The sequence below is a fragment of the Schistocerca serialis genome, chromosome 2 (assembly GCF_023864345.2).
Source record: "Schistocerca serialis cubense isolate TAMUIC-IGC-003099 chromosome 2, iqSchSeri2.2, whole genome shotgun sequence".
In the NCBI taxonomy this organism is placed as follows: Eukaryota; Metazoa; Arthropoda; class Insecta; order Orthoptera; family Acrididae; genus Schistocerca; species Schistocerca serialis.
In genome coordinates, this window is record NC_064639.1 from 803142149 (window position 1) to 803167429 (window position 25281).

Consider the following 25281-nt stretch of genomic DNA (forward strand, 5'->3'; position numbering starts at 1 on the left):
GATAGAAACAAGTGAGAAGGTTCAATAGAACAGTTGCAGAGCTATTAATCACTGGTTGAATTATAGGTGGGACATACAGCTACTTAAAGCTTTAAACTGCACCTATTCACCATCTTGGATTTCTTAAAGCCAAATATAATAGAACCTGAATTAATTTTTCACTCTGCTGTGGAAAGTGCACGGTTTTGAAACTCTTGACAGATTAAAACTTTGTGCAGACCAGTATGCAAACCGCGAGCCTTGCCTTTCGTGGACAGTGCTCTTTTGGACTTGAAATATCCAGGCATATTGCGCCTTCACAGCTTCAATCCCACCAGGACCTCTCTCCTAAATACTCCACTGAAGCTCTCCTACGTACCTTACTGGATTGGCACTCTTGAAAAAAAAAAAAAAAAAAAAATATATATATATATATATATATATATATATATTACCAAACGATTAAACTGTTCCACAGTCACCTAGTCTCCATTGCAGGATGCGTATTTAACGGCCTCCAGGGGCAACAAAATTTTGATTTTCAATATTTTTAATAATTATTGATTCAGTGAATTTAAAAATGTAAAATGTGTTCATAATTGACTCAGTAAGAGGTATGCTCTTACGTTAAAAATTTAACACAATAAGACAAATATTACACATAGAAACTGTGTATATATCTTGAGTCAGTGACTGCAAATTACCTAAATTATGTACATATGATTTTATGATCAGTGGCTGTCTGAAATATTATTCCAAATTATTCACTGAATACTAATGTCATGACATCAGCTGTAATGGGTATTGCTGTATTACTCAATTCTGAAATGTGAAAATTTGTGCTGGACTGAGACTCTAACCAGGATTTTCCACTTATTGCAAGCAGTCGCCTTAACCACTGCGGCTTTCCGTGCAAGCTCCCTGGCCCGATCAGACAAGGAAGTGTGTGTGGATAGCTTAAGTGGTTAAGATGACCACTCACAGTAAGTAGAAGATATGGGTTTGAGTGCCATTCTGGCACAAATTTTCATTCCATCATGGGGCTCACCCCTCTTTGGCAGGTTTGTGCTTGGCTACCACAGAGCCCCAGCCTTTGCAGCATTTTTCCCCTTCCCAGCTGCATGGCTATCCTCTAGCTATTCTTTTTCCCCTCCCTTGGGGAACATGTCTGGGGGTATGTTCTGCATTCTGTCACTGATGTGCGAACAGTCTCACCTTTGTTTTTTGCTCCCTTTTCCTTTCTTTGTCTCCCTTCTTCTCTCTTTCCTCCGCTTCGGCATTAGAGGAGCCTCTTTTTTCTTCTTCCTCCCTGTGCACTCCTGAAAGCCAGCCCACGCGTCTAGACTCACAACAGGTGACTGGGTAACGCGTAATTCCCAGCCCCGGGTCGACAGGTAGGGTTTGTACGTACCCCCTGGTACAGGCCAGGCCCAGGGAGGGGGTGATTTCCTGTGCTGTAACCTTCCCAAACTGCCAATTGGTCCCTCTGTCAGGTGTTCGGGAGGTGTGAACAATCACCTAAGGTGGGTGCACCCCCTTGTGCAGGGGGCCCCCAGTTGGAAGGAGCGTGCTGTTGGAGATGCTGGCAATCAAGGGGGATTTCCTCGCGATGAGTCAATCATCTTCCCACTCAACTTCTACAACACATAAACGCAACGAGGCTAATGATTCAAAGACCCTCCCTTCTGCACCACGGTTCCTCATGGTTTCACGTACTGTGTTTGTGGTTCGGAAAGGTGTAGATGCAATTGCTGGCCCTGTGAAATCCTGTTTTAGTTTATGGATTGGCCCTTTGCTTTTGGAGACCACTTCTGATTCTCAAGCACAACTGCTTGCTGCCTCGCTTCTCCATAGTTACCTTGTTTGTGTCAAGGCCCACAGAACTTTGAATTCTTCACTTGGTGTAATTTACACCAGGCTGCTCAACAGTCTTAACAGAGACCTGATGCGCTGCTACTAGAGATGGGCAAACTCATTCATCCTTGGGAACTAGTTCACTGGTGATCACTCTTTTTTTGGGAACCGTTAATTTTTACTCATTCACTGTTCATTTTTACTTGGTGTATGTTTCTCATGAAAAATTGGAAATTAGTAGCATAGGTGATAGACGATGGAAGGCGCCAAGAGCGGGCACTTGCCTCGCCCCTGGAGTACAGAGTTTTTATTCGTAACAGAATTCTCACACACTCGTAATTTTCATGACTCCATCTCGTTTAGCCAACTGTAGCGATATGGGGCTAATCACAGTGAAATAATATGGGGTGGTGCATGAAAAATTGTCCCGAGTACAGACTGCTCACCAATTATGCACGATTTGTTGACCACTATGAGTAGAATAGATAAACATGTGATAATTAGGCAGTGAAGAAATAACAAATAAGCTAATGCAAACGACAACTTCGAAACAATAGATTATGATTGGTGGGTGACAAGGAGCAGTCTGGCCGATCTTTCGTGTGCCATCCTGTACCACTAAAGTAATATTGTAGAAGTTATCATATTCTCTTTACAGAATGTGACACCATACACTAGATTATGGAGTGCGGGCTTCATTTAGTTGTAAGTCATTCTGCCTTCCATGACAATCAACATGCTCTTTTACCATGGATAAAAAAAAGACTGAAAATGGCCACTTGTGTGTGCCTTGCTGACTTCGTCTGCATGTGTAATAACAAGAAAATCTTGCGTTTCTACAAGTATTTCTTTTACTGTTTATTGAAATAGTGAAGTAAGCTGATATGCAGTTTTTTTACCTGAAAAGATTTATGTATTACATACCAAGTAATTTTTATGTAATTTACGTAATTATGAAATACATTTTAATTACCATTCGTGGACGCTGAATAGAATACGAAAAGAACCAGAAATTCAGAGTTCAAAAAAGGTTTGAAACAGATCTATAACGGGCGTGCAAAGTGAACGAAACGAACAACTACTCTATACTGAACTAACTATGAGCAGTCCCCAGTGGAACTGGGATGAGTGGCCACGCGAAGAAGGAAGAGTCCAGCCGAGTGAGACCGAGACAGATGGGAATGGGACCGAGGCTGGAACAAGACTGGCTGAATTGCCACAACGGGAATGAGGCTGACCGTTTCCCATCCCCAGGAACTAGAAGTAAAAAGCCGTGACCGATACTGAGACAGACGGGAACGGGACTGAGTCTGGAATGAGACTGACTGTATCCTGTTCCCTGGAACGATAAGTAGAAAGCCGCAACTGAAGTGAACTACGAAAGACCGTTCCTTAGAATTCATTACTCGGTCTTTCCGTTCATCTTGGTGAACCGTCCCTTTGGACCCATTAGTTCGTGAACGACCCATCTCTAGCTGCTACCAGTGACATTGTTTTAACCACACTAGAATGTCTTGTTGACACCCAGCCATATGTGTCACCTGTGGTAGGGATGCGCAGGAGGGTGATTGTCCACCTCCTCCTCCCTGCTGAATCAACTGCAATGGCAGCCATGCCTCCGGCTCTCAGGAGTGTCCAGTGTATCTTGATGAGTGGGCTGTTCAAGACATCCGGGTAAAGGAAAAGGTGTCTTATCCCATTGCTCGCAAGTTACTGGCTAGTCGCAAACCCTGTGTTCTCCCATCTGGTACCTATAGTTCTGTACTTGTTACCCCTCATTCCATGAAGGACATGGCCACGCAGACATGCGACCCCCAATTCAGCTCTGAGGTTGTGAAATTGCCCAGTGTCAAGGTAGCATTGCCATCCCCCCGTCCAGCTGTGCAACAAGCCGTCAAACTCTTGCCTCAAGGGGTGAAACCACCAGCAACACAGTCAGTAGACCGGCAAGGACAGGAGTACTCCCATGAAAACTTCCTCCGTCCCTCCAGCCAAACAACACCCAAGTCTTCATCTAAGGCTCGAAGTAGTCCTCCAAAGGCAAACGGTCTTCCACTTCACCACCTCAAAGATCCTCTTTGATGGTATCGGCACGTGACGCCTTAGCCCGGCCAGTATCTGCATTGCTGGTGTGCAGCAACAACTGCTTTTCAGCATTGGACTCCACAGACCAACCGCACAAGAAAGCTGATGCTTCTGTGGACACCATGGAGTAGGATCCTCTTGCTTCTGTCCCCTGTAGTAGTGCCTTTTTCCCAACTGTCACTTGGCAACCGCCAAGGTGACACCCTCACGTCCCCCCCAGGGGATCCACAACACTCTTGTGGATACGTGCGTAGCGAGCACGGGACCCCGAGCTAATGTGGCCTTCCTTCCTTTCCGGGCTGCATACCTTCCCTTTCCGCATCCTTCCCCATCCCCCATCTTCGCCCCCCTCTCCCCACCTCTGGCTCTTTCCTTCCCTTTCTCCCCCTCTGGGAGTATGGTTTGTGCCTACGTCCGGAGAAGGACGCTTGTAAATGTACCGCATTCTTCGCCTTCCTTGCTTGTATGTCTTCATCCTTCCTTTGTCCTTCTCTTTTCCTTACCTCTTCTCTTTACCCTTTTCTCCGCTGCGGCGTTTGAGACCTCTCTTCTTTCCTTTCCCTTTCTCTTTCTTCCTCCCTGTGCGTGTCTGAAGGCCGACCCACGCACTTCCATGCGTAGCCGGTGACGGGGTAAAGCGTAATTCCCCGCCCCGGGTAGACAGGTAGGACACGTACATACCCCCTGGTAACGGCCAGGCCCAGGGAGGGGTGATTACCCGAGCTGATACCTTCCGAAAGTGCTGACTGGTCCCTCCGTCCGTTTGTCAGGAGGTGTGACCTGAGGTGTGAACAATCACCTAAGGCGGGAGTGCCCTCAGAGAGGGCCCCCACAAGGGAGGAGCACGCCATCGGAGACGCCGGTAATCATGGAGGATTCTTCCGCAATGGTTTCCTCACCTTCCACTATGTCTGCTCACAAACGTAAGATCACTGAGTCCCAGCCACAGTCAGTTCTTCCATCGTTGCCACAGTTCCTTGTTGTTTCTCGGTCTGACGAAGGTCACGACTTCTCCACGGTCAACTCTTTCATTATTCAGAAAGGTGTCGACGCAATTGCAGGTCCTGTAAAGTCTTGTTCCAGATTACAGAATGGCACCCTGTTGTTAGAAACAGTCAGTGCCCTCCAGGCACAAAAATTGCTGCGTACCTCACTACTACACACCTTCCCTGTCCGGGTGGAACCGCACCGTACTTTAAATTCCTCGCTTGGAGTCGTTTATACACGCTCCCTCGATGGATTGTCTGACGAAGAAATTCAGCACTACCTGTCTGACCAGTGCGTAACGGCTGTTCATAGGGTTATGAAAAGGGTTGACACGAACATCATTCCAACCCGCACTGTCTTCTTGACATTTGACAAAGTTCAACTCCCACCGAAAATCAAAGCAGGCTATGAGATAATTTCCGTTCGCCCTTACGTCCCAAACCCTACGCTTTGCTATCGGTGTCAGCGGTTCAATCACACCAGCCAGTCCTGTTCCAATCCGGCCAAATGTGTTACGTGTGGCAAGGATGCCCATGAGGGTGCTTGTCCACCTCCATCCCCTCGCTGCATCAACTGTATGGGTGACCACGCTGCTTCCTCTCGCGATTGTCCCGTTTTTAAGGATGAAAAGCTCATCCAGGAAATTAGAGTAAAGAAAAAGGTGTCGACCTTTGCTGCTCGAAAATTATTCGCCAGTCGACAGCCTACCGTGCCTCAGAAAGGAAAATACAGCACTGTCCTTGCTTCTCCTCGGCCAACAAAGGAGGCGGCCACGCAGACTTGCGACCTCACCTTTAGTGCCACGGTCGTCAGATCGGCCAGCGCAAACCTCACCACTTTCGCCTGCCCACTCTCTGGCTCACCCTTCGTCGAGTTCTGCTAAATCTCGAGCCCAAAAGTCAGACACCAAGACTTCGAAAAAAGAGCATACTCGTGAAGAGTTTTTACGTACGGCAACTTCCCAACCATCAGTTCCTCCTTCCTCTAAACATCATACTTCCAAGAAGGCTACAAAGAAACCCAGTTCCTCTCCTTCTCCGCCAAGGCGTGTCCCATCTACAGCACCACCTGGCGGAAATCGCCCTCGGCCGTCTGTGTCGCCGAGGCGCACTGCTGGCGGCCGATCAACCGGCCGATCGCTGGTGGCAGGAGCTGCTCCTGACCAACCTATGGATCAGGATATTCTGCCTTCGGCTGAATGCCATTCCATGCTGTCGGTCGCAAGCTCAGAGCAGTTGTTGAGTTGACAGCGACCTTGGTCACATTCCTCCATTTTCTGTTCACCCTATGTCCATTATCCACTGGAATATCTGCGGTATTCGAGCCAATCGGGATGAATTGTCGATCCTCTTACGATCCTCCTAGCCGGTCATCTTCTGTCTTCAGGAAACAAAGCTGCGTCCCCATGACCGCTTTGTTCTCCCTCATTTTCAGTCCATCCGATATGATCTCCCCTCTGTTGAAGGCACTCCAGCACATGGAGGACTCATGATTCTTCTCCGTGAAACTCTCCATTATCACCCAATCCATTTAAACACTTCCTTCCAAGCTGTCACCGTCCGTCTTTCCCTTTCCGGATACATGTTCTCTCTTTGTACTGTATACATTCCATCGTCCACACCAATGGCACGAGCTGATCTCCTTCACCTTCTTGGTCAGCTTCCACCCCAATATTTGCTGGTTGGGGACTTCAATGCCCACCACCCGCTTTGGGGATCTCCACATCCTTGTCCACGTGGCTCACTATTGCTAGACGTCTTCCACCAAGCAGATCTAGTTTGCCTCAACACTGGGGTCCCTACATTTTTGTCTGCCTCCACGACAAATTTATCTCATTTGGACCTTGCGGTCGGTACTGTTCCGCTAGCTCGGCGCTTCGAATGGTTCACCCTTGTTGATACACACTCGAGTGACCACTTTCCATGTGTCCTTAGACTGCAGCCTCAACTGCCCTACATGCACCCGCGACGCTGGAAGTTTGCCCAAGCCGATTGGACACTTTTTTCGTCTCTAGCGACATTCGATGACCGTCACTTTCCCAGCGTCGACGATGAGGTCACACATATTACCGACGTTATTCTTACAGCTGCGTAACATTCAATACCACGCACCTCCGAATTCCCCCGGCGTCCCCCAGTTCCTTGGTGGAACGAGGCATGCCGTGATGCAATACGTGAGCGGCGACGTGCTCTCCGCGTTTTCCGCCACCATCCTACTTTGGCCAACTGTATCCGCTATAAGCAGTTCCGAGTGCGATGCCGTCGTGTCATCCGCGATAGCAAGAAGGCAAGCTGGAAATTCTTTATTAGCTCATTTAACACCTTCACTCCCTCCTCGGAAGTTTGGAGTCGGCTTCGACGGTTCTCAGGCGCGCCTAGTTTCTCCCCGGTCTCTGGGCTCACTGTCGCGCATGACACATTAGTGGACCCCGTCGCAATTTCTAACTCGTTGGGTCAGCACTTTGCTGAGATTTCGAGCTCTTCAAATTACCTGCCAGCGTTTCTCCCGAAGAAACGTGCAGCGGAAGTGCGACCTCTTGCTTTCTCCTCTCAAAATCATGAAAGCTACAATACTGTTTTCTCCTTGCGGGAACTCCAACATGCACTCTCTTCTTCTCGCTCCTCTGCCCCAGGACCAGATGGTATCCACGTCCAAATGTTGCTGCATTTATCAACCCATAGTCTGTGTTACCTCCTTCACCTTTATAATCAAATTTGGACGGACAGTACTTTTCCCAGACGATGGCGGGAAGCTATCGTCGTTCCTGTTCCGAAACCTGGAAAGGACAAACATCTCCCCTCTAGCTATCGCCCCATTTCTCTCACGAGTAGTGTCTGTAAGGTTTTGGAGCGTATGGTGAATTACCGTTTAGCGTGGTGGCTGGAATCCCGCAGTCTTTTAACACCTGCCCGATGCGGATTGCGAAAGCATCGTTCTGCAGTTGACCATCTTGTTGCTCTCTCCACTTATATCATGAACAATTTTCTCCGGAAACGCCAAACAGTAGCAATATTTTTTTGATCTGGAGAGAGCATACGATACCTGTTGGAGGACAGGCATCCTCCGCACACTGTTCTCTGGGGGCTTTCGAGGTTGGCTGCCCCTTTTTCTTCGTGAATTTATGGCAGCACGCACATTTAGGGTGCGGGTGAACACTACTCTCTCCCGTACTTTCTCCCAAGAAAACGGGGTACCCCAGGGCTCCGTGCTGAGTGTTGTACTGTTTGCCATCGCCATAAATCCCATTATGGATTCTCCTTCCTGATGTCTCGGGCTCCCTCTTTGTGGACGATTTTGCCATCTACTACAGCTCTCAACGGACCAGCCTTCTTGAACGACGTCTTCAAGGATGTCTCAATCGCCTCCACTCTTGGAGCATCGAAACCGGCTTCCGTTTTTCTCCCAGTAAGACCGTTTGTGTTAATTTTTGGCAACGTAAGGAGTTTCTTCCGCCCTCCTTACATCTAGGTCCTGTCAACCTTCCATTTTCAAACGTCGCTAAATTCTTGGGTCTTATGTTTGACAGAAAACTGTGCTGGTCCTCCCACGTTTCCTATCTTTCGGCTCGCTGTCTGCGTTCCCTCAACACCCTCCGTGTCCTGAATGGTACTTCCTGGGGAGCGGACCGAGTGGTCCTTCTCCGCCTCTATCGCGCCTTAGTGCACTCGAAATTGGACTATGGAAGCATAGTCTACTCCTCTGCTCGGCCCTCAATTCTTCGGCGTCTCAACTCTATCCACCACCGTGGATTACGTTTAGTGTCTGGAGCTTTTTACACCAGCCCTGTGGAAAGCCTTTATGCTGAGACTGCTGAACCTCCGCTGTCCAATCGGCGAACAGTCCTTCTGAGCCGTTATGCTAGCCATTTGTCTTCCATGCCTGCTAATACAGCCCATGACATTTTTTTCGACGCCTCCTTTGATGTAGGGTATGCAGGCCGCCCCTCCTCCCTACTACCACCGGGAGTCCGCTTCCGTCAACTGCTCCATTCGCTTTCCTTCCGCTTTCCTAAAACCTTCTTGACAACTTGGGGTACAGCACCGCCTTGGCTCCGTCCCCGGATCTGCCTGCTCCGTGACCTTTGTCGATTTCCCAAGGATGGTACCCCTTCACTTGTTTATCGTCGGGCATTTGCTGCTCTATGTGCACAAATGATGGACGCCACATTTATTTACACCGACGGCTCGAAAACATCGTTAGGTGTAGGGAGTGCCTATATTGTTGGCGACACCCCAAATCACTTTCGGCTTCCTGACCAGTGTTCGGTTTATACTGCGGAGCTTTACGCTGTTCTCCAGGCTGTCCACTACATCCGCCGCCATCAGCGGATACAGTATGTTATCTGCTCAGATTCTCTCAGCTCTCTCCTCAGTCTTCAAGCTCTTTATCCTGTGCACCCTCTGGTCCACCGGATTCAGGACTGTCTGCGCTTGCTCCACCTGGGGGGCGTCTCGGTGGCGTTCCTCTGGCTCCCGGGACACGTTGGTATCTGTGGAAATGAGGCGGCCGATATTGCAGCCAAGGCTGCAGTCTCTCTTCCTCGGCCAGCTATTCAATCGATTCCCTTTGCCGATCTACGGAGCGTTCTATGTCGACGTGTCGTTCATTTGTGGCACACGCATTGGTCGACACTTACCCATAATAAATTGCGGGACATGAAAGCTCTTCCTTGTGCTTGGACCTCTTCCTCCTGAACGCGTCGTCAGGAGGAGGTAATTTTAACTAGACTCCGGATAGGGCACTGTCTTTTTAGCCATCGACATCTTTTAAGCGGCGATCCTCCCCCACTCTGTCCCCACTGCTCTCAGCTGTGGACGGTAAGACACCTTTTAATTGAGTGCCCCTATTTTAATCCGTTACGCTCCCGTCTACAGCTATCGCCTGATCTATCGTCGATTTTAGCAGATGACACGCGCTCAGCCGACCGCGTTCTCAAGTTTATTAGTGCCAGTGAAATGACGTCAGTCATTTTAAGCTTTTTTTTGGGGATAACCAACCCCTTTCTGTAGTGGATTTTTAAGCCTTCCTTCTGCTTTTAGTTTCTCCAATTTTATGACTTTCATTCCCATTGCTGCTGACTTTAACACACATCATCCTCTTTGGGGTTCTCCCAGGACCTGTCAGAGGTGTCCTCTTGGCTGACCTTCTTAACCACCTTAACCTCTTCTGCTTTAACACTGGAGTACCCACTTTCCTTTCCGACTCCTTGCACACCTATTCCCATTTGGACCTATCCTTCTGCACTGCCCAGCTTGCCCATCGTCTTGAGTGGTCTGTTCTTAAACCTGCTTGAGTGACCATTTGCTGTGTGCTATCCGTTTGCTGACTCCTACCCTAACCGTGTGCATGCCTAAATGGCAGCTTTACTCCTCCCCAGCAGCCTTCAAAGAACAAGATTTCCTTAGTTGTGATGACCAGGTCGAATATCTCACACATGTTATCCTTACTGCTGCAAAAAGTTCCATCCCCCGCACTTCCTCTCAACCATGTCTTGTCTCAGTCCCTTGGTGGACTGAAGCATGCTGTGACACAGTTCGCGCATGTAGATGTGCTCTCCATGTTTTTAACCTCCACCCTACGCTGGCAAACTGCATTCACTATAAACAGATGCATGCAAAGTGTTGTCACGTTATTTGGGATAGCAAAGGAGGTAGCTGGCTTTCATTCACTAGTTCTTTTAACAGTTCCAAACATCGCTTCATCGTGTGGCCCAACCTCCGACGGTTCTCTGGAACCAAGATCCATTCCCCAATTTCCGACCTGACAGTCACTGACAATGTCATTGTGGACCGTGTTGCTATCTCCAACACCTTGGGCCACCATTTTGTAGAAGTTTTGAGCTCTTCTCACTATCACCCTGCCTTCCACCATTGGAAGTGAGTGGAGGGGCTCAGGCAATACCCTTCTCTTCTCTGAATCGTGAGTGCTACAGTGCTGTCTTTACTATGAGGGAGCTAGATCACACTCTCAGTTCATCATGATCCTCCGCCCCAGGGCCAGACGCCATCCACATTCAGATGTTGCAGCACCTTTCCCTTGTGGCCAAGCACTTTCTGCTTATCACGTACAACCACATCTGGGCAGAGGGCACGTTTCCTGGATGCTGGCGTGAAGCCACAGTCATACCAATACCTAAGCCCAGTAAGGACAAAAACCTTCTTTCTACACTCCTGGAAATTGAAATAAGAACACCGTGAATTCATTGTCCCAGGAAGGGGAAACTTTATTGACACATTCCTGGGGTCAGATACATCACATGATCACACTGACAGAACCACAGGCAACAGAGCATGCACAATGTCGGCACTAGTACAGTGTATGTCCACCTTTCGCAGCAATGCAGGCTGCTATTCTCCCATGGAGACGATCGTAGAGATGCTGGATGTAGTCCTGTGGAACGGCTTGCCATGCCATTTCCACCTGGCGCCTCAGTTGGACCAGCGTTCGTGCTGGACGTGCAGACCGCGTGAGACGACGCTTCATCCAGTCCCAAACATGCTCAATGGGGAACAGATCCGGAGATCTTGCTGGCCAGGGTAGTTGACTTACACCTTCTAGAGCACGTTGGGTGGCACGGGATACATGCGGACGTGCATTGTCCTGTTGGAACAGCAAGTTCCCTTGCCGGTCTAGGAATGGTAGAACGATGGGTTCGATGACGGTTTGGATGTACCGTGCACTATTCAGTGTCCCCTCGACGATCACCAGTGGTGTACGGCCAGTGTAGGAGATCGCTCCCCACACCATGATGCCGGGTGTTGGCCCTGTGTGCCTCGGTCGTATGCAGTCCTGATTGTGGCGCTCACCTGCACGGCGCCAAACACGCATACGACTATCATTGGCACCAAGGCAGAAGCGACTCTCATCGCTGAAGACGACACGTCTCCATTCGTCCCTCCATTCACGCCTGTCGCGACACCACTGGAGGCGGGCTGCACGATGTTGGGGCGTGAGCGGAAGACGGCCTAACGGTGTGCGGGACCGTAGCCCAGCTTCATGGAGACGGTTGCGAATGGTCCTCGCCGATACCCCAGGAGCAACAGTGTCCCTAATTTGCTGGGAAGTGGCGGTGCGGTCCCCTACGTCACTGCGTAGGATCCTATGGTCATGGCGTGCATCCGTGCGTCGCTGCGGTCCGGTCCCAGGTCGACGGGCACGTGCACCTTGCGCCGACCACTGGCGACAACATCGATGTACTGTGGAGACCTCACGCCCCACGTGTTGAGCAATTCGGCGGTACGTCCACCCGGCCTCCCGCATGCCCACTATACGCCCTCGCTCAAAGTCTGTCAACTGCACATACGGTTCACGTCCACGCTGTCGCGGCATGCTACCAGTGTTAAAGACTGCGATGGAGCTCCGTATGCCACGGCAAACTGGCTCACACTGACGGCGGCGGTGCAGAAATGCTGCGCAGCTAGCGCCATTCAACGGCCAACTCCGCGGTTCCTGGTGTGTCCGCTGTGCCGTGCGTGTGATCATTGCTTGTACAGCCCTCTCGCAGTGTCCGGAGCAAGTATGGTGGGTCTGACACACCGGTGTCAATGTGTTCTTTTTTCCATTTCCAGGAGCGTAGTTACCGCCCCATCTCTCTTACCAGCTGGGTTTGCAAGGTGATGGAATGTATGATTCATGCCCAGCTGGTGTGATGGCTCGAGTCTCACAATTTACTGACAAATGCACAGCGTGGATTTCGAGTGCAGTGTTCTGCAGTTGTCCATCTTGTTACTTTGTCCACCCATGTCATGAATGGTTTTCTGCTGACATCCCAGACTGGCCGTGTTTTTCGATTTGGAGAAGGCCTACAACACCTGCTGGAGAACTTGTATCCTCCGTACTCTATACACGTGGGGCTTCCGTGGGCGCCTGCCCTGTTTTCTTCGGGCTTTTTACAAGAGCGAGTTTTCAAGGTGCATGTGGGTTCTGTCTTGTCGGACACATTTACCCAGGAAAATGGCGTGCCTCAGGATTCTGTTCTGAGCCTTGTCCTCGACAATGGCTTTCGCTTTTCCCCTGACAAAACCGTCTGTCTGAATTTCTGGCAGCGCAAATGGTTTCTCCCACCATCTCTACATCTTGGGCCTGTTGCCCTTCTGTTCATTAAAACTACAAAATATCTGGGGCTCCTGCTAGATAGGAAACACTCTTGGTCCTCCCATGTGTCTTACCTGGCAGCCTGCTGTACGCAGTCCCTCAATCTCCTACATGCCCTCAATGGTACTTTCCGGAGTGCCAATCGAACCACCTTCCTCCGTTCGAAACTTGACTATGGGTGCTTTGTTTGTACGTCTGCATGCCCATCCCTCTTATGCCGTCTCAACACTATCATGGTATCCATTGGCCATGGGTGCCTTTTACACCAGCCCAGTTGAGAGAGTGTTTACTGAAGCTGCTGAACTACCTCTGTCCTACCGCCGTGACTTTCTCCTCAGCAGGTATGCATGCCGTTTGTCTGCCATGCGTGGCCACACCTCTTATGCCTTCTCCTTTGATGATTCCTTTCATCGTCAGTAAGTGGCTTGTCCCTCTTCTCTATTACCTCCTGGAGTCCGCTTTTGCCACTTGCAATGATGGCTTAACTTCACACTATCTGCAACTTTCCCAGTGGGTGTGAACCCTTCGCTGCCTTGGCTTCGTGCAGCAGCCAATGTTAACCTTGGCCTTCATTCGCTTCCTAAGGACACCACTCCAGCCTCGGTCTATCGCCTCCAGTTTCATGACCTTTTCATGGAACGTCACGATAGTACCTTTGTCTACACTGATGGCTCTCAGACTGCCTGTGCGGTCGGGTGTGCCTTTGTCATTGGCACCCATGTCTTTTGATATCTGCTTCCGGCACACTCCTCAGTATTTACAGCCAAGCTTTTTGCCTTGTACCAGGCTATGGAGTACATCCAGCAACACAGCCTTTCCAATTGTGTCCTCTGCTCAGACTCACTCAGTGCCCTCCGAAGTCTATGTGCGCTGTACACTGCTCATCCCTTAGTAAAGTGGGTCCAGGAAAACTGTCACATGCTCACTCTTCGTGGAGCCAGTGTCATGTTTCTGTGGGTCCCTGGTCATGTCGGTCTGCAGGAAACGAGGCTGCTGATATTGCTGCCAAGGTTGCAGTCCTCGTACCTCAGTCTGAGAGTACCTATATTCCCTCCAATGATCTCTGTGTTGCAGTCTGTCAGAATGTGGTGTCCCTTTGGCATTGCCAATGGTCCTCCCTTCATAGGAATAAGCTTTGGCTTATTAAGCCTCTCCCAGCACCTTCAACGACCTTCTCTTGGCACTCCCATCGGGAGGAGATTCTTTTAACTCGGCTGCGTATTGGGCACTGCCATTTTAGCCATCGTCATTTGCTAAGGGGTGCTACCCCACCATTTTCTACACATTGCGCCCAAATTTTAACTGTCCGTCACTTCCTGCTGGAATGCCCCTCTTTTAACAATTTACGCTCCAGCTTGGGTTTGCTGTCTGATTTATCATCCATTTTAGCAAATGATGTGCGGGCTGTCGACCACATTTTACTTCTTATGTGCCAAAGCAATTTGGTAATATGTCTGTCCGTTGCAGTTGTTGTGACATTGGAATACGTGGATTATAATCATCCAGTATTTGAGAATGAGAGCACTTGGCAAGTTCAGTTTCAAATGTTTTCTCAATGTTTCCTGACTAACATACTTTACCTCAAATATTTTAACATGTCAGTTGATTTGTGAAGTAATCAGACATTTGAAGCAATTTTATACATAAGAGTTTGATTCCATAAAGACTTGGTGGGTTTACTGGTTGCAGAGAATGACTTTTAAGTGTTGTTTCCAGAACAAATGTTTCACACTGTAGAGGAGTGTAGGTTGTTCTGATCCAGCAAACAATTTTAATCTGTCAGGTAGTTTTGTAACAGATCCTGTTTACAAATTTTTAAGTTTTATATAATAACTTTATGAAATTGTGTACTCGGGTTCTTACAGATGTCCTTGTTCATGCCGCATATTGTCAGCATATTGGTAATTTCATGTTCACAAAGTTGTGTTGCTATAAAGAAGCAAAACACTCAGAATATCACAATTTGAACAGTAAATTGCCAAAGCATTTGTAACAGGTTCTCTCAGTTTGTCACCACGTTGGAAAGTTGTTGCACTCAACTTGTACTCGGAACCAAGAGCTGAATGAAACCTGGAGTAGAAAACACCAAAATACTTAATGAGACCCAGAATCTACATTAAAAGGATGAGTCAGACGTCATGGAATGGAATGAGTGTTCATAGTAATAGACACACATAGTGTGTGTGTTGAGGTCAAAATTAAGTCTGATTACAAAGCTATCTGGACGTAATGACACTCAGTGAACTCAAGTTCGTTGTATGTTTTTTACCAGCTTTCTGACTCTGCAGTGGCAGTTGTAGAATCTTTCAAAGGAAGTCTACATTGAGTAGTTCGGAAGTACACTCATCATGCAATATTAGTCAGAGGCAACTATAATATACAAAAGTATAAATTGAGACGTCTATGGAGTCATTGCACACCTGACAACTTTCTGAAACACAGTCTCTGAAATATGTCATGAGTAACTAGTTGGACAACCTATATGCAATGCTAACATTTTGTACCTCATACTACAAAAAGTTGTGACTTTATGAAAAGTGTCTGTGTAGAGACTGGAGTTAGCGATCAAAATGTCATTATAGCCTTTATGGTTACTAAAGTTAACAAATCCATGAAAAAAGCTAGGAGACCATGTTGGATAAAGCAGATAAATTGTTGTTAGTAACCTACTTAGACAGTGAATGGATATAATTTAGTCCCAGTATGGACATGGAAATTGTGGGCAAAGTGTGAACTGCCAGTCACACTCTGGGGGAAGTAAGGGCTAAATATGTGGAGTAAGAATGGAAAAGACCCCCCTTCCCCATCTGGTTTTTTAATAAAATTCGGAAACTGCTGAGGAAACAGATTGATGCATTCACAGTTCAAAAAAGGACACACAAATGTCGACAGGTGAAAGCTGATGGAAAAAGATCAATGCATGAAGAATACAGCTACTTTCACCATCATATGTTTCACCATCATATGTCGGTGAAAGAACTTGCTGAGAATCCTAGGAAATTCTGGTCTTATGTAAAATTGCTAAGCAGGTTGAAATCTTCATTCCATCACTCATTGATCATTCTGGTATTAAAAAGAAGACGGCAGAAGAAAAGCTAATGTGTTAAATTTTGCATTAAAAAAAATCATTTTAGCAGGAGGACTGTACAGATTTACCATCATTTGACTGCTGTACAATCTTCTGTAGTGGATGTAGGAAATCTATATCTCTAGTGTTAGAAAGAAATTAAAGTTGAAAGCTAATAAGTTGCCATGTCTGGGTGGAATCCTACTTCAGTTTTAGAGAGAGAAGTCTGTGGCATTGGCCCCTTGCTTGCCTTGCCTGTTTTGTATGTTTCTTGCCCAAATTAAAGTCCCAGGTGACTGGAAAAATGGACAGAAGTCTATTTTATACAAGAAAGATCTGCAGAATTGCAGAACAATATCCTTAATGTTGGTTTGATGCAGAATTATTGTGCATATTTTAAGTTTGAATATAATAAATATCTGTGAGATAATGTTCACAAATCGTCAACATTTAGAAAGTATCACTCATTCTAAACTCTGCTTGCCCTCTACTAGCACAGTATCTTGCAAAACATGAAGAGCAACCAGCAGATTACTTATCCCTAGGTGTCTGGAAAAATATTTGAAACAGTGCCAGACAACAGATTGTCAATAAAGGTCTGAGCATATGGGATAGGTCTTAGATATATGAGAAGCTGTAACATTTTTTAGTATTAGAATCCAATACGATGTCGTGTATGGCAAGTGTTCCTCAGACGCAAAGTTGTTATTGGGAGTGCTCCAGCGAAGTGCGATAGGGGATTGCTCTTGTTATCTGTATACATCAGTGATCTGTGTGATAGGACAAGCAGCAATCTGAGACTATTTACTGATGGCACTTTAGTTGTTTGGGAAAGTGTCATTGTTTAGTGAATGTAGAAGAATAGGGGATGACTCGGTTTTCATTTGGTGTTTCAAATGGCAGCTTGCTCTACATGTGGCAACATGTAAGTTAATGCAGATGAGTAGGAAAAACAATTCTGTGTTGTTTGAATAAAGTATAAGTGGTGTGCTGCTTGATGCAAGTCAGCTAAATACCTAGACATAACTTAGCAAAGTGACATGAAATTGAAAGTTGAAGGGAAGGAAAATGGTGGACTCTAGTTTATTAGGATGATTCCAGAAAAGGGTTGCTCATCTATAAGGGACATTCAAAAAGAAACTAGCCAGAGGCATAATTACAGAAACCAGGACCTGTTTGTTAGAAGTATTGACCCTGGCTGTTGAGACACTTGTCCCACTCTGACTCAAGGTGGTGAATGGCTGTCTCATAAAATTCCCGGGGCTGCGATGTTAACCAGTTCCGCGTACACAGCTGGACGTCGTCATCTGAGGTGAATCGTTCGCCCCTCAGTGCCTTTTAAGGGACCCAAAAATGGCGTAATCACTGGGAGAGAGCTCCGGACTGTATGGAGGGTGGCCAAGAAGCTCCCATTTGAATTTCTGCAGGAGTGCCACGACTGTGTTGGCCGTATGAGGCTTTACATTGTCGTGGAGCAGAATGACCCCATTGGTGATATTGCCCGGTCGTTTTGATTTGATCGCTTGGCAAAGGGTGGTCAAGGTTTGTGAGTAACACTGGGCATTAAATGTTGTCCTGTGCTGCAGGAAGTGAATCAGAAGAAATGAATTTTTGGTTCCCATAAAAAGCCTGTTCCAATAAAAAGCCTCTGAGGGGCAAATGATTCACCTCGGACGACGACGTCCAGCTGTGCATGCAGAACTGGTTAACATTGCAGGCCCAGGAATTGTTTGAGACAGCCATTCACTGCCTTGTCACAGTGGGACAAGTGTCTCAACAGCCAGGGTCAATACTTCTAACATAAAGGTACTGGTTGCTGTAATTATGCCTCCGGCTCGTTGATTTTTGAACACCCCTTAGATAAAGGAGACTGAGTACAGAACACTTGGGCCACCCAGTCTTGAGTAGTACTGAAGTGTTTGTAATGCCTGCAAGCTCAGATTAAGTTGGAAGGCCAATTGGAAATCGCCACTGTGTTCCTCAAACCCCTCCATCACGCTCGTTTCCTTGTGACGTGGTGCATCATCTCTGCTGTCAGGAAACATAAGTCATGAAGAGGTGTAGATGGTTTGCAACCTGTGTTTGATACTCCTTGGCCATCATAGTGCCTTGCACGAGCTTCACTGGACCCATGGTGAAGGCATGCAGAAAGAATCTGCTGCCCCAATATACATTTCGTGTAGGTACCATGAATACAAGGTAAGAGAAATCAGGACTCGTAGACTTTTCCCTTGTTTCATTTGCAAGCAGAATAAGAAAGGGAATGTCTAGCATTGGTACAAGGTACCATCCACCATGCATTGTATGGTGGCGAACAGGCTATGTAGGTAGGCGCAGAAGGAAAGAGTAGAAACAACATAATTTTGTGCTATATTGCTATATGGATCATAAGGAAAGATAAGAACATAGCTGTCAGTCACAAGTCCATTAGTTTTTTTTTATTATTCTTGCATATCCAAATTTCATCTTAAGTGCTAAAATACAAGGAAATTTACATAAAACATTAAGCAAAACATGTTATTCTCAAAGAATTTTGAGTCAACATAATTTTTGAGTGAGTTATAATCCAACAAACCTCCAGCAGTACATGTCACTATATGACTTGATTGATGTGCAGACAGGAAGAAACTGAGGAGTTTGTTCACACCAGGTTCTGCAGTGTCAGTTAGTGTCATGTTGCATAACTAATACCTTTTATATTCCAAAAACTGGCGGACTCAGTTTCTTTCCGATATAGTAGTTTAAAACTAATTTTTAATAAATAAAATCAGCAAGTAAATTTGTGTATCACCTTTAAAGTACATAAAAAAAAATTCTGAGTTACAGTGTGTTTATTCATATGATCCATCAAATTTTATGCCAAAGATCGTTAATTGGGCAATACAACTGTCCCCTACAGAACTGTTAAATCACATTCGAAATAAAAATTTAAAAAACTTTGTCTTTATCTTGATAAAGAATAGTTACATACCAATTGCAATTTGTCAAAAGTTGTATGAAGCAATTCACGATCTTTTGCATAAGGTTTGGTGGACCACTTCACCACTAACATAGGAATAAACGTGTCGCAAATAGGCATTACTTGATGTATTATAAAGGTGATATGCAAATATACTTGCCAACTTTATGTAATGAAAATGGGTTTTAAACTTCTATATTGGAAAGGAACTGGATTAGCTAGTTTTTGGAATATAGATAATGTTGCTTATACTACATGACGCAGACTGGGGCTGCTGCACTTGTAAATAATCCCGTCAATTTCTTTCTGCCTGTACACCAGCCAAGTTGTATGATGAGATGTACTGCTGGGAGTTTGTTGGATTATAAATCACTCAAATAGTATGTTGACTAAACTGGATGATTTTTATTGGATAGTGTGATGTTTTATGTATTGTTTTGTGTAAATTGGTTTTGATTCTGTAATTTCCTTGTATTGTAGGAGTGAAGATGGCTATTTATAGCTGAAATCTGGATATCCAAGGTTTAAAAAAAATGGGATTGTGATTTATTGCTGTATTCCAGTCCCTTCCTTACAATAACATACAATCACTGTGGACAACGGTTCCTTAAGTTAAAATTGGCAATATAGATTGGGTGTAACAGCTGAGGCAGGATTCTGACATAGGTACATGGGGCCTTTTGCATTTACCACTGTAAGATTTTTTACACATCACTTAAAAGTTAGAATGTGTTGGCGGAATAGCTCCTAGATTGTGCACTTTGATGATGTTTTCATTAACGTTGCCTGAAAGTAGTAATAACCTTAACATGTGTTGTATATCTTTGGCTGTGATTTTTTATAAAACTTATCACATATTTTTATATCTAAAAACAAAGATGATGTAACTTACCAAAAGAAAGCGATATCACACACACACACACACACACACACACACACACACACACACACACACACACACACACACAATTCAAGCTTTCGCAACCCACGGTTGCTTCATCAGGAAAGAGGGAAGGAGAGGGAAAGACGAAAGGATGTGGGTTTTAAGGGAGAGGGTAAGGAGTCGTTCCAATCCCGGGAGCGGAAAGACTTACCTTAGGGGGAAAAAAGGACAGGTATACACTCTCGCGCGCACCCGCACACACACACACACACACACACACACACACACACACACACACACACACACACACACACACCCGTACGATAAATGTCTGCTTGTGTCTGTATATGTGCGGATGGATGTGTGTGCACGCGCGCGAGTGTATACCTGTCCTTTTTTGCCCCCTAAGGTGTCTTTCCGCTCCCGGGATTGGAATGACTCCTTACCCTCTCCCTTAAAAGCCACATCCTTTCATCTTTCCCTCTTTCCTGATGAAGCAACCGTGGGTTGCGAAAGCTTGAATTTTGTGTGTGTGTTTGTGTTTGTTTGTTTGTGTGTCTATCAACATACCAACGCTTTCGTTTGATAAGTTACATCGTCTTTGTTTTTAGATATATTTTTCCCACGTGGAATGTTTCCCTCTATTATATTCTTATCACATATTTTACTACATTAGTACTTCATTTCACTGCGAATAGATTTATATTTCCAAAAATCAGTCAACATTGTTCTTGTAAACCTTGCATTAAAATGCAAAAAAACTTTAAATTACTCCTTATAGTTCTGGAGTTACTGTCAGTCCTTGTAAGAAACAGTTAAAATCTGTTTCTTTCATGTGGGCAAATTTGAGATAAAAACCATGTTGTCTGAAATGTTAATATCATGTGCACCTGCTTTGAAGAACTGTAACATTTTTGGAACTTTTCAGTGAATGTATCTAGATATGACCATATGACTTATAGAAAGAATACATAAAGTATGTCAGTGTATCAGTACACAACCTCACCATTGTTTCACTTACAGTGCCACATTTCTCTGTTTTCAGCCATTAATACTTCATTTTAAATGGGTTTAGGTGCTAGTAAAACTGCCAAAATGAGTGATACTGGAGTAGGTGAACTTGTCAAAAATTTGATTGCTAGTGATGCAGTTGTGATATTCTCGAAGACATACTGCCCATATTGCACAATGGCAAAGGAGGTAAGCATTAATTCTTCAGTTCAATTTTAAAATAAATAACCACAAAATCTTTTTTATTAAAAAAGATTGAAAAATCACCTTAAAATAATAACTTTCAAGTGCATTTATGTTTATTATATGAGGCTGCCATAAAATATTTCAAAAAATTGTTGCAGTATTGCTTTGAAGTGCACTATATATACAAACATTCCTCATTTATAGAGAATCTGTACGCATCTAACTTAGCTCTCTTGAAGGTCTTAGCAAAATTACGTAAAATATGAGTTTAATGACATCCTACTGTATCTCAGCGTGTTGAATCTGAACTCGTCAGTTATGTAAGAGAAAGCTGACCACATGTCCTGTAATCCTTCCACGCTGTGATTATACACTGATCAACCAGAAACTTATGGCCACCTTCCTAATAGCCAGTATGTCCATCTTTGGCATGGGTAACAATGACTGTGCAAAGTTATTATTGGGAGTGCTCCAGCAAAGTGTGATAGGGGATTGGTCTTGTTCTCAATTTTCATTTGGTGTTACAAATGGCAGCTATCTTTATGTATGGCAACATGTAAGTTAATGCAGATGAGTAGGAAAAACAATTCCGTATTGTTTGAATACAGTATAAGTGATGTGGTGCTTAATGCAGTCACATCGGATAAATACCTAGACATAACTTAGCAAAGTGGCATGAAATGGAAAGTTGAAGGGAAGGCAAATGGTAGACTCTAGTTTATTGTATGGATTCCAGAAAAGGGTAGCTCATCTATAAAGGAGAATGAGTGCAGAACACTTGGGCCACCAAGTCTTGAATAGTACTGGAGTGTTTGTGATGCCTGCAAGCTCAGATTAAGTTGGGGGGGGGGGGGGGGGGGGGCCAGCACATCAATTGGAAATCGCCACTGTGTTCCTCAAACCACTCCATCATGCTTGTTTCCTTGTGACATGGTGCATTATCTTGCTGAAAAATATCTCTGCCGTCAGGAAACAAAATAATCATAAAGGGGTGTACATGGTTTGCAACCTGGGTTTGATACTCCTTGGCCATCATGGTGCCTTTTGCATGAGCTCTGCTGGACCCATGGATGCCAACATGAATGTTTCCCAGAGCGTAATGTAGCTACTGTTAGCTGTCTCCATCCCCCAATACAGGTGCCAAGGAGCTGTTGCCCTGGAAGATGATGGATTCACACTCTGGATTCACACCCTCCCATCAGTATTGTGAAGAAGGTATCAGGATTCATCAGTGCTCTGCCACTGTGCCAATGTCCAGTGCTGATGGTCATGTGCCCATTTCAGTTGTAGTTGTTGATGTTGTGGTGTTAACATTAGCATGTGCATGGACTTTTGGCTGTGGAGCCCCATCTTCGGGACTCTTTGATGCACTGTGCATCCACACACACTTGAACTCTGCCCAGCATGAAAGTCTAATGTATGTTCCACTACAGTTTACTGCCTGTCCTGTTCTACCAGCCTGCCCACCATATGAAGTCTGATATCTGTAATTAGGGGAACCCCCCCCACAACATGACATCTGGGTGTAGTTTCACCTTGATTTCACCACATGTTGAAGACACTCACCACAGCACTCCTCAAACACTCAACAAATTTTGCAGTTTCCGAAATGCCCTTGCTGAGTCTCCAGGCCATCGCATTCTACCCTCTGTCGAACTCAGATTGTGCACCTTCCCTCTTCTACACACAGGCAGTACACTCGCTGGCACTCCATGCACCGTGCATGTGTCTGACTAGCAGTTATTCCTTGCCAGGTGACACTGATATTGCCTGAACTGGTTTATATTGATAGTAGGTTGGTGATCATAATGTTCTGGCTGATTACTGTACGTATATAGTATAAAAATAAAAATAAAGTGAGCTTATTGGTTCAGAAATTATGAAACCAGATTGAGGGTGGGGTATGCTAGTTTCCGAAACTTTCAAATCATTGAAATGAACAAAACGAAATGCAATTAACTATTCTGTTGCAAGCAAGCAAGACAGATAGAGAGAACCTGCAAAATTTTGACAAAATGGTAGAATGGTGAAATATTTTAATAAAATGCTGTCTCCAGTCCAATACAAGATAACTAGTTCATCATTTGATTGCATGTGTAACAATTATTAGGTCTGTGTAGTATGATGGAAATATGTGCAGAACAAAGCGAATGTAGTTTACACGAAAATCTAGAAAAGTTTGCTTTTAATCTCAAAGTAATTTAAAAAGGAAATGACTGAGTTTGAAATAAACACAAATAGTGTATGCAGTCTAGTGAGATTTAGGCTTTCCACATTAACAGTGGAAAGACATTGTCTTTTACTCTTGATTACTGAACTTCTCTCCCTCCCCTGGGGCTCAAAGTCCCTTTTGTGGATACGTGTGTGGCGCACACGGGGCCCTGAGCTATTGCAGTCTTCTTCCTTTTTCCAGACTTCCATTACACACAGTCCCTGTTCCTCTTTCTCACTCCTTGCTCCTTTCTCCGTGCCCCCTCCTTTCGCTGTTGGTGGACTTCTTTATATCGACCTGGCTATCCTCCCGGCTTTGTTTTGGTATGTGCTCTTGTTCAGTCTGCTGCTTCCATCTCCTTTTTGGCGTTTTTGGTCCCCTTGGGGTTTGACCTCCATTTCCAACGTTTCCCGTTCAGTGTGAGCCATTTGGGGTTGAACTCCCAACCTAGTTTCCATGGTGCAGGCTCCTCTCCCGCTCCCCTTCCTTTTCCCCTTGCACCCTGGTCCCCTTCCTGCTAGGTCACCAGCATGGTAGCCAGTCCGCGTGGCGGGGCTGTTAAGTACCCTCATGGCTGAGCCCCCTGACAACACAGGGATCACACTGCTAGTATCTGAGCTGTTAACGCCTCGTGTATGCCAAGGAGTCAATGCTCATCACTTTGGGGCATCAAAATTCCCGGAAATGGCCACTGTGCCAGATGGCCCTTGTTGTAGCTGGGTGGCGCCCACGGGGTGAGCCCTGATAAGAGTGGGTGGTACTAGGGCAGATGCCTTGCACATGAAGTGACAAAAGGTTCAACATCCTGGCTATTCTGTGGCCGTCTCTAAGAGTGGTAGAAGACTTGACACTCCTCCTTCTGATCCTTCGGCTTTTCCCTCCCTGGCCACCCCCTGGGAAGGAGGTCAAGTTCGCCGGTGGGTGTTGAAACCTTCCCTTGGTACCTGGTTTGTGTTGGGACAGATGGCGAAAGTTTTGCCACAACCAAGTCTTTGTTTTTTGTGGAGACGATTGAAGATAAGTATGGCGAAGTGGAATCCATGAGTAAAATGCAGTCCGGTTCTTTGCTCATAAAGACTTCTTCTGCTGCCCAGTCTGGAGCCCTGTGTGCTTGTGACCATCTCAGTGACATCCCGATCTCTGTCACACACCACCAATCTCCAATCTTTGAACTCTGTACAGGGCATCAGTTTCCACCGGTATCTTCTTCTCCAAACTGATGAGGAGCTCTGTGAAAACCTCGAGTGGTGAGGAGTTCAATTTATCCGCCATGTACAGCGAAGCCCTAAAAAGTATCACACAGATACAGCCGCCTTTATCCTGGTCTTCGAGTGGGATACCCTCCCAGAGAAGGTCAAGGTGATGGTATATCGGTGTGATGTAATACCTTACATTCCACCACTGATGAGATGCTTTAAATCCTTACAGTTTGCCCACATGTCTACCCGCTGCCCCAATGATCCCCTCTGTGGTGACTGTGGGTGCCCCCTCCGTGAGGAGAGTGCCTGTGCTCCCCCCACTAGTGTGTGTAAATTGTAATGCGCAGCATCCTCCACGCTTGCCAGCATGCCTGGTGTATGTGACAGATTCAAGAGTACAAGACCTTACATCGACTTACCTACACTGAGGCTTGTTGAAAGTATGACCGTCTCCATCCCGTGCCTGTCACTTCTATTTCTGCTTCAGTTACGTCCATTCCCCCTCCTACCCCCTTCTCTTCCCAGCCCCACCCCATTCGCCCCACACCTTCCGCCTCCCCCTCCCTCTCCCACTGCCCCTCGCCCTCCCCATCAATACCCATACCCACCCCTTCAGGTGCTGCTCCCCCTCCCCCGCCAGAGAAGTGCTCCTCTTCTTTGGCAGCCGCCCGTACTGGAGCTCCCTCCTGGGACTCCTCTTCCTGGCACCCCCTTGAAAGGCGATCTGCAGTTCCACATCGGCCGCGCAATCCACAGCGGGTGGGG

At 46.1% G+C, this 25281-nt stretch overlaps 1 protein-coding gene across 3 annotated transcripts in view; it reads left to right on the plus strand.

Annotated features, from left to right (window-relative positions):
• LOC126458049 (uncharacterized) overlaps positions 1-25281 on the plus strand; it is a 74434-nt gene that overhangs the window by 9542 nt on the left and 39611 nt on the right. For 2 of the 3 annotated variants that reach the window (XM_050094846.1, XM_050094847.1), the window contains exon 3: positions 20984-21108. In XM_050094846.1, the coding sequence (XP_049950803.1) occupies positions 21004-21108 (105 nt within the window). In that variant the 5' untranslated portion in view covers positions 20984-21003. Of the gene's footprint in view, positions 1-20953; positions 21109-25281 lie in introns of all 3 variants that reach the window. The other variant, XM_050094845.1, reaches the window with a different exon arrangement.